The following is a 10,415-nucleotide window of genomic DNA, read 5'->3' on the forward strand; positions in this document are numbered from 1 at the left end:
GGAGCYACGACATTACCTTGGTGTCACCTCACCGCCCAGTGCACAGGGAATTGTGGGTCGTTTTAATTAAGCACTGCTGTGGCGGCAGAGGCTAATGTGGGTTAAACACAGCCCAACTCTCCACTCCCAGCTCTACTCTCTAATCTGTGAAGATTACACTCTAGCTCTCCAATGAGACGTTTACAGCAGACTGCTGTTGCCGCCTAGTTCTGTATGCAGGGCCAGTAGTGTCTAAGAGGTCAACAGGAGGCCAGTAGTATCTAGATGTTAAACAGAAGGCCTGTAGTGTCTAATGTTCAACAGAAGGCCTGTAGTGTCTAGATGTTCAACAGAGGGCCAGTAGTATCTAGATGTTAAACAGAAGCCTGTAGTGTCTAGATGTTCAACAGAGGGCCAGTAGTATCTAGATGTTAAACAGAAGGCCAGTAGTGTCTAGATGTTCAACAGAAGCCTGTAGTGTCTAGATGTTCAACAGAGGGCCAGTAGTATCTAGATGTTCAACAGAAGGCCTGGAGATCTAGATGTTCAACAGAGGGCAGTAGTATCTAGATGTTCACAGAGGGCCATAGTATCTAGATGTTCAACAGAGGCCAGTAGTATCTAGATGTTCAACAGAGGGCCAGAAGTATCTAGATTTTCAACAGAGGGCCAGTGGTATCTAGATGTTCAACAGAGGCCAGTAGTATCTAGATGTTCAACAGAGGACCTGGAGTATCTAGATGTTCAACAGAGGGCCAGTAGTATCTAGATGTTAAACAGAAGGCCTGTAGTGTCTAGATGTTCAACAGAAGGCCTGTAGTGTCTAGATGTTCAACAGAGGGCCAGTAGTATCTAGATGTTAAACAGAGGCCTGTAGTGTCTAGATGTTCAACAGAGGCCATAGTATCTAGATGTAACAGAGGCCAGTAGTGTCTAGATGTTCAACAGAGCCTGTAGTGTCTAGATGTTCAACAGAGGGCCAGTAGATCTAGATTTTCAACAGAAGGCCTGGAGTATCTAGATGTTCAACAGAGGCCGTGAGTATCTAGATGTTCAACAGAGGGCCATAGTATCTAGATGTTCAACAGAGGGCCAGTAGTATCTAGATGTTCACAGAGGGCCAGAGTATCTAATGTTCAACAGAGGGCCAGTGGTATCTAGATGTTCAACAGAGGGCCAGTAGTATCTAGATGTTCAACAGAGGCCTGGAGTATCTAGATGTTCAACAGAGGCCTGGAGTATCTAGATGTTCAACAGAGGGCCTGGAGTATCTAGATGTTCAACAGAGGCTGAGTATCTAGATTTCAACAAGGCCTGGAGTATCTAGATGTTCAACAGAGGCCAGTTATCTAGATGTTCAACAGAGGGCAGTAGTATCTAGATGTTCAACAGAGCCAGTAGTATCTAGATGTTCAACAGAGGGCCAGTCGTATCTAGATGTTCAACAGAGGGCCAGTAGTATCTAGATGTTAAACAGAAGGGCAGTAGTGTCTAGATGTTCAACAGAAGGCCTGTAGTGTCTAGATGTTCAACAGAGGGCCAGTATATCTAGATGTCAACAGAAGGCCTGGAGTATCTAGGATGGTCAACAGAGGCCAGTAGTATCTAGATGTTCAACAGAGGGCCAGTAGTATCTAGATGTTCAACAGAGGCCAGTAGTATCTAGATGTTCGACAGAGGGCCAGAAGTATCTAGATGTTCAACAGAGGCCAGTGGATCTAGTGTTCAACAGAGGGCCAGTAGTATCTAGATGTTCAACAGAGGACCTGGAGTATCTAGATGTCAACAGAGCCTGAACTAGCATGTTCAACAGAGGGCCTGGAGTGATCTAGATGTTCAACAGAAGCGCTGGAGTATCTAGATGTTCAACAGAGGGCCTGGAGTATCTAGATGTTCAACAGAGGGCCAGTAGTATCTAGATGTTCAACAGAGGGCCAGTAGTATCTAGATGTTCAACAGAGGGCCAGTAGTATCTAGATGTTCAACAGAGGGCCAGTCGTATCTAATGTTCAACAGGGCAGTAGTATCTAGAATCTAGATACTCCAGGCCTCTGTTGAACATCTAGATTCTAGATGTTCAACAGAGGCCTGGAGTATCTAGTTGCCCTCACCACCCCACATTGCCCTCACATTGCCCTCACCACCCCACACGCCACAGGGTAACATCTAGACACAACAGGCTTGTTTAACATCTAGATACTCCAGTATCTAGTGCCCTCACCACCCCACATTGCCCTCACATTGCCCTCCACCACCCCACCACCCACAGGGTTAACATCTAGACACAACAGGCTTGTTTAACATCTAGATACTTCCAGTATCTAGTTGCCCCTCAACCAACCCCCACATTGCCCTCACATTGCCCTCACCACCCCACACCCACAGGGTTAACATCTAGACACAACAGGCTTGTTTAACATCTAGATACTCCAGGCCCACTGTTGAACATCTAGATGTTAAACAAGCCTGTTGTGTCTAGATGTTAACCCTGTGGGTGTGGGGTGGTGAGGGCAATTGGGTGACTACAGGCTGAATATTCATATTCTATAGTATGTGGAAACCCCTTCAAATGAGTGGATTCTGCTATTTCAGCCACACCCGTTGCTGACAGGTGAATAAAATCGACCACACAGCCATGCAATCTCCATRGACAAACAGTGGCGGTGAAATGGCCTGTACTAAAGAGCTCAGTGACTTTCAATGTGGCACCGTCATAGGATTCCACCTTTCCAGCAAGTCAGTTCGTCAAATTTCTGCCCTGCTAGAGCTGCCCCGGTCAACTGTAAGTGCKGTTATTGTGAAGTGGAAACGTCTAGGAGCAACAACGGTTCAGCCGCAAAGTGGTAGGCCACACAAGCTCACAGAGCTTGGTTGCAACACTCACTACCAAGCTCCAAACTGCCTATGAAGCTTAATGAAGTGGGTTGTAAAGCTCGCCGCCATTGGACTCTGGAGCAGTGGAAACGTGTTCTCTGGAGTGATGAATCACGCTTCGCCATCTGGCAGTCCGCCAGACRAGTCTGTGTTTGGCGGATGCCAAGAGAACGCTACCTGTCCGAATGCATAGTGCCAGCTATAAAGTTTGGTGGAGGAACAATAATGGTCTGGGGCTGTTTTTCATCGTTCGGGCTAGGCCCCTTACTTCCAGTGAAATGAAATCTTAACGCAACAGCATACCATGGAATTCTAGACAATTCTGCGCTTCCAACTTTGTGCAACAGTTTGGGGAAGGCCCTTTCTTGTTTCCATACATAAATGATTTGTTGAGATCGGTGTGGAAGAACTTGACTGAGCCCTGACCTCAACACCATCGAACACCTTTGGGAGGAATTGGAACGCCAACTGCGAGCCAGGCCTAATCGCCCAACATCAGTACCCGACCTCACTAATGCTTGTGGCTGAATGGAAGCAAGTCCCCGCAGCAATGTTCAACATCTTGTGGAAAGCCTTCCCAGAAGAGCGGAGGCCGTTATAACAGCAAAGGGGGGACCAACTCCATATTAATACCCCTGATTTTAGAATGAAATGTTAACGTAGTGTATCGCCACTGCCACTGTCTGACAGGGGCGCTCTCCCGGCCATGTCTATCACACACAAAGTCTGTGATAAGTGCCCAATGTCAGTACTGGCCTAGAGCAACAGGCCACCCACAGAACATGTTGCCACTCTCGCCAATCTCTCACTTTACACTCGCACACACACACATGCCTCCCTTTAAAATCCATCTGTGCCACACTAGGAATGGGACGCTCATTCGCCTTTGGCTGACGCAGTATAAATCATAGTACATTCATCCAATCACAGGACAGTGGCACCACCCCGTTACATCACCCGCCTCTTACAGCAACCACCATCAGCTTTTTGGGGCAGTTTACCTCAAAAGACTCGCATTAGGACAGAAGGAGAGACAGGAACGATAAAGAGACACATAGCAGGAGAGGATMAAATAAAGAGAGATATACATCTCCCATTGCTCTACGTGTCCATCAGTTGTTTTTCATCATCGCTGGCTAATTGCCTGTCGGCAAAGGTAGCACTCAGCCCTGCCGTCCCCCAGTTACATAAGAGAGGGCTCCTGTGAATAAGGATAGGGGGAGGGAGGAAGGGAGGGAGAGAGAGAAGAAGGGACAGAAGGAGATGGAAACAGACTGAGGGTGAAAGTGGGACACAGGAGATGCGGAAGACAAAGGGACAGAGACAGAAAGGAGAAGGGGACGAGGAAGGGGAGAGAAAATGAGACAGATGGAGACAGAGGGAGAGTGTATATGACGGCTGTGTGTGAACGAAATGCCCGGAACCAAGGTGCCAGTCACACACCACCAGGGGAACACTTTCAGTGAGTGTGCCGTGCAGCCAGACTGGGAGGGGGACAGAGAACAATGCAACACACGTCATTGCATCAGGACAAAATCACAACCTTGTCCCAGACGCAAACATCCCCTCTCTGTAATGTCAGTGAAAGGACAGTGACACAGTGTCCCTCCAACTAGACAATACTCAAACCCTCCAATCATCTAAACACCAGGACAAGCTGGAAACAGATGTAACAGGATCTAACCTTACACAACTCTAGTTTGACTTTTAACCCTTGACCTTGTCAAAGAGGAGGTCCAATACCATATGAGCAACTTCGTACAGCTGTAATAAAGGCAGAAAGACAAACATTAGTAACTCGATGAACTTAAAAGAACAGTGAGCAGAGCACTAAGTAAGAAACTSGTACTCCAAACAGTCTCATCAACCATGATAAATGGATGCACAGTACACTGCATTAGAAACAGAAAGCATTACAAGATGCATTCTAGAAAAAACACCCAGCTGTCAAAGTGTCTTTCTACATATTGTCAATAGTTCTGTGTAGAACCAYAATGTAAATGTCCGCATGTTGTGGATGTCAAGTGGATCTATGGCTCTGGCTCAATGGTGGGTTAGCATTTGTCATTGGACAGAATGAATGGAACTGACCTGACCGTATGACCAATCAGAGGTCAAAGGTTATAAATGAAGGCACAGCCGTAATGGTTTCCCCTGAGTTGAATTTGTGTCTCAGACTCTTTCAATCCACCARTTGTTAGTGTCAYCATCAAATAATTCAGTTGTTTCATTTCAAATCATGTTGCTAAAATGTATGACACCACCTCTACTTTTAATCATCTCTCTGGCAGAAAGTCTAAAACACATTTTTAGTTTCCAAAAAGGGAGAACGGTGATTGGTCTGTTGATGTCCTTTCCAAAAGCATCATGTAGGCCAAGCCTTTTACCTTCAGTCAGAACATTGCTATACTAAAACACTGTTTAAAGGGAATCGTTGCATTAGGGGTTTTTGGAGCGGACGCACAAATGCAAGCTAGTTGACTGTGTAATATTTTACCATGCACACACACACTAGGGCTTTCATGAACAATCAGTGAAGGGTTGAAGAGGTGAGCTGAGCACTAATTCTGTGCTTTAATCGTGAATACATTTCCACACACACACACACACACACACACACACACACCACACACACACACACACACACACACACACACACACACAACACACACACACACACCACCATCACACACACTCGCTGAGAAAGAGGATGAATGAGCAGTGGCTCGCTGTTTATGGGCGGGATATACTGACGCTCTGAACCAATGGGACTTCCTGAGTTGTATGAGTGACAGTCCCTCTGACCGAACCAATTTAAGGTTCCTCAGATCACCATGCCAATGGAATGATTTCGATATATTTACAAAAAATGCCCTTTTCCTGACATCCTTTGAAAAAGAATGGAAAGAGAATTAACTTTGAATGTTGCTTTAGGAGCAGCTATGAACAGGAAAGAAAGAAGTCCGAAATAATTACAAAGAAAAGGAAACTTTTCCATTGAGGATCATGACAATAACAAACCGTATCACAGTATCCTCTTTCAAAATTAAATAAACCTTTTTTTGTTCATATTTGTATTTTTTTCCCGGTATACTATATCACACAGTGATAACAAAGAAAGGAGAAATCTACAGCCACGTTAGCTTCGTGCAAAAACCACATACACTGGCACGCCGCATAGGCAAAGATTAAAGCAAGACAACGCATACAAAAATATAGAAAATCTCCAATGCAACTCAACACCTTCTCACTGAAACTAGGTTCCTGTCTTTGTACAACAATTTCTCCACCAAACAGTATCTCTTTCATCAAAGGGTCACTTCTGGAACATTCTATTTGTGTTTTTGTCTTCGTAGTTTTTTAAGAGAACCATTGGTATTAAGAATTCCATTTAGGAAACCATAGAACCAAAAACAAAATCTGGTAGCTATAGTATGTCATTATGACGGTTAGTCATAATGATATTCAGAATAATTATAATAACAACATGTTGAATGATAGAAAACTAGTACAATAAAAGCATATMATTTCTGTCATAATCATTTGTGACAAATGTTTTTTTGTTTTTAAAATACATATTTYCTGTCACTTTTAAGACATTCCAGCATTTGCTCATAACTGTTGGTGACAGGTTACATACGGTAGTTTGGCATACTCAGCAAGCCATGCCCAGAAGGATGCTAGGGGGTAGCGCTCCCCTTCTCAGACATTGCATGCATCATCCAATGGTTGCGTGCCACGTCATCGACTGTGCCGTCGGGCACCAGATTGGTATATCATATGTGGTTAGCTGATACGTAAAATACCTATCCAGGCATTGTAAGATCTGGCATGCGTCAGCAACGCTTGGGCAGAGGAACGCACCCAACATCTCTTGCAAAGGAGAGGAAGGGCTTCAGGTTTCAGGATGCAGTGGAACCTGTCCACCAATGGGATATACTGTATCTGGTTGGGGGCAGAGGAAGGGAGGGGTTATACAGAACAGCCCAAACTACAAAACCGACGTGCTCAAGACCAGGTCAGCACACAAGTTCAGTTCAGCACTTGCAAACACATGCAGAGATATTTCAGAGTTTTAAGGTTCAGTCTTTTTCCTGTCAGTTGTGTCCCTTTWATTTTTTAGCAGTCACTCGCTTTCTTGTTGTGGGTGGCTGGAGCACTGAACCCCACTGGCCAATCTGTGGGCTTCTTACTGAAACCACAGACCAATCGTTGGGCTTGTTACTGAAGCCTGTGACAGCCAGTCCTGCTCTCCTGCTTCACATTGATAGAAAAGATTGTTTGGACGCCTCAAGACAAAAATATATTGATACATATCAAATGGTCAAGGGGGCAGGCGGGTAGGGGATCGACATGATGCGATGACGCCAAGACAGAGAGGTTACACTGCAGTATGAGTTCAAGTCATGAAAAAAACATGCAGACAGGTTTAGACATGTCAGAGGCCATGGGAGGGACGGAGAGATGGAGGGATGAACAATTGATGAAACAAAAATCAATGACAGGGCAGTCATTGGTTTCTCTGCTCTCTCTCCCTATCCTCCTCCTCCTTTTCCTCCTCTTCATCCTCGTCCAGAGACACCACCCCGGAGGAGGCTACATCTGAGACCTTCCTGTGGGTGGCATAGTCAGGTGGGTACACCTCRCGCTCTCCTTCTCCCTGGCCCACGGTGCCCTCATAGTCTTTGCAGGGCGTACCTTCGTCTTCCCCGGGCGACAGATAGGTCTCGGAGTAGGTCACAGAGTAGCAAGGTGACTCCTCCCCCCCCGGCCGGCTCCTCCCACCCCTCAGGTTGTTGAAGTCCCCTCCCCCTCTAACCCCCTGCCCCACCCTCTGGAGGCGGGCCAACAGCAGCTCCTCCCCCCCTTGCAGGGCTGAGAGGATCTTGGCAGCCAGCTCGGCGGTGTTACCATGGTTGTTGCCGCAGTGATGGGTGAGATCTCGCAGTAAGGGGTGTTGCTCGTCCAGGCTGTAGAGGCTGGAGCAGAGGGTGTCTGTGGAGGTGGGGGAGGGCCTGTCTCCCCCCTCTCCTCCTCCTGCCCCCTCACAGCACGGCCCCCGCAGACCCAGGTGCTGACACACCTGACTTTGAAGAATGTCCCTCAGGTAAGGAGGCACCTCTGGATACAGAGAAGGGGGAGAAGAGAGACAGTAAGTATACTGAATGACCCTGCTAATGTCTGACCATGCCTGACGAGGTCAGGTCACGTAGTCAGGAAAAACTATGATCCCTACTGATGAGAGAGMAATGTATTGTTATRGAATTATAGCAGATGTATTATTTAATGAAACTAACTTATTAGGCTAAATCTGGAAAGGGTGAAGGTTATACCATTCAAGTTGATCTTAGATCTGTGCCTTTGGGGCAACTTTTCAGCCATATACTGTAGTGTTACGGAATAAAATATGTCAWACTAAATTAAAATAAATGACATTATCAAGCAAAACAAAGCAGTCATATTTGGTGCAGTGGAGTAAGCAATCAGCCTAAAAGCATTGGCATCCCCACACACAACCACACATATATACACGCACGCAGCCAACAAACTGTCTGCAGCAAAATAATCTAATTAAACTTGCAGGAGGGATATCAAATTTCACCGGGGACCAACTTTTTTTGTGAGAGGATGAAAGTAGGGCACTGGGACAATAAGAGTTACAGACAGCCTCGTCACCACACAGACAGAGGAGACAGAGAGAGGTGGGGGGGTTGGGGGGAAAGGATGTGCAGGGCCTGGAGGGTAAAAAGCAAGGTAGGAATAAATGAAGATATGAGAAAGGAGGACTATGCACTCTTCAGTGAAACTCCAGTTGTAATAGGGTAGCATTGGCTCAAATTGGGAAGTTGAGAAATTTCTAAAGTTGGTATCTTTAGAAGTTTTTGGAGGAGGTCTGATTATGATAGTGTGTGTAGGTGTACAGTACCTGTGCTTTGTGTTGTGGGCTCGTTGGCGGGAATGAAGTCCTCATCATATGAGTCGTCATTAGAGTCATCTCCATCCACAGACGACCAGGCTCTCAGCTTAGCCTCCGCTATGGCAAACTGCTCCGCCACACCTTGACACACACATAGGTTAGACGTCAATATCACAAACATTCAATACACACACACATACACATCGAGCCCCATCATTGAGTGCCCATGATGATGCCGGCAAATTATTTTTGATTGACAGGTCTTTTCTGTGGAAGACAGAGTATATTGATAGACTGACATCACATCAAGGTTCTAAACCGGATAGGTCATAGGTCATACAAACATATAGACATGTTACCTGGATATATATGCAAACACTGGAAATAATTCACACTTACAAAACACTGGTACAGTGGCTTGCAAAAGTATTCACCCMCCTTGGCATTTTTCCTATTTTGTTGCCTTACAACCTGGAATTAAAATGGATTTGTTGGGGGTTTGTATAATTTGATTTACACAACATGCCTACCACTTTGAAGATGCAAAATATTTTTTCTTGTGAAACAAACAAAAAATAAGACAAAAAAAATGAAAACTTGACCATGCATAACTATTCACCCCCCGAAAGTCAATACTTTGTAGAGCCACCTTTTGCAGCAATTACAGCTGTAAGTCTCTTGGGGTATGTCTCTATAAGCTTGGCACACCTATCCACTGGGATTTTTGCCCATTCTTCAAGGCAAAACTGCTCCAGGTCCAAGTTGGATGGGTTCTGCTGGTGTACAGCAATCTTTAAGTCATACCACAGATTCTCAATTGGATTGAGGTCTGGGCTTTGACTAGGCCATTTCAAGACATTTAAAAGTTTGCCCTCAAACCACTTGAGTGTTGCTTTAGCAGTATGCTTAGGGTCATTGTCCTGCTGGAAGGTGAACATCTGTCCTAGTCTCAAATCTCTGTAAGACTGAAAGAATTTCCTTGTATTTAGCGCCATCCATCATTCCATCAATTCTGACCAGCTTCCCAGTCCCTGCCGATGAAAAACATCCCCACAGATTGATGCTGCCACCACCATGCTTCACTGTGGGGATTGTGTTCTTGGGGTGATGAGAGGTGTTTGCGCCAGACATGGCGTTTTTCTTGATGGCCAAAAAGCTCAAGTTTAGTCTCATCTGACCAGAGTACCTTCTTCCATATGTTTGGGGAGTCTCCCACATGCCTTTTAGCGAAAACCAAACGTGTTTGCGTATTATTATTTTTTACAATGGCTTTTTTCTGGCCACTTTCCGAAAAGCCCAGCTCTGTGGAGAGTACGGCTTAAAGTGGTCCTATGAACAGATACTCCAATCTCCACTGTGGAGCTTTGCAGCTCCTTCAGGGTTATCCTTTGGCTCTTTGTTGCCTCTCTGATTAATTCCATCCTTGCCTGGTCCGTGAGTTTTGGTGGGCGGCCCTCTCTTGGCAGGTTTGTTGTGGTGCCCCCCCCCAAAAAAAATTTAATAATGGATTTAAATGGTACTCCATGGGATGTTCAAAGTTTCTGATATTTTTTTTATAACCCAACCCTGATCTGTACTTCTCCACAACGTTGTCCCTGACCTGTTTGGAGAGCTCCTTGGTCTTCGTGGTGCCTCTTGCTTGGTG

At 45.6% G+C, this 10,415-nt stretch overlaps 1 protein-coding gene and 1 long non-coding RNA gene across 3 annotated transcripts in view; both read right to left on the reverse strand.

Annotated features, from left to right (window-relative positions):
• Window positions 1-293: 293 nt before the first annotated feature.
• Window positions 294-868, reverse strand: LOC139024379 (uncharacterized). The gene is made up of 2 exons (XR_011475672.1): window positions 707-868; window positions 294-509 (listed from the first exon to the last, which is right to left on the reverse strand). It is a non-coding gene; the product is annotated as an uncharacterized lncRNA (long non-coding RNA).
• Window positions 869-5,545: 4,677 nt separating this feature from the next.
• LOC111957977 (protein FAM131A) overlaps window positions 5,546-10,415 on the reverse strand; it is a 25,730-nt gene continuing 20,860 nt past the window's right edge. For both annotated transcript variants that reach the window (XM_070439153.1, XM_023979121.2), the window contains exons 4-5: window positions 8,780-8,911; window positions 5,546-7,974 (exon numbers count right to left, since the gene is read on the reverse strand). In XM_070439153.1, coding sequence (XP_070295254.1) covers window positions 7,364-7,974; window positions 8,780-8,911 — 743 coding nt within the window. In that variant the 3' untranslated portion in view covers window positions 5,546-7,363. The remainder of the gene's footprint in view (window positions 7,975-8,779; window positions 8,912-10,415) is intronic.

This window comes from Salvelinus sp. IW2-2015, linkage group LG4p (assembly GCF_002910315.2).
Source record: "Salvelinus sp. IW2-2015 linkage group LG4p, ASM291031v2, whole genome shotgun sequence".
In the NCBI taxonomy this organism is placed as follows: domain Eukaryota; kingdom Metazoa; phylum Chordata; class Actinopteri; order Salmoniformes; family Salmonidae; genus Salvelinus; species Salvelinus sp. IW2-2015.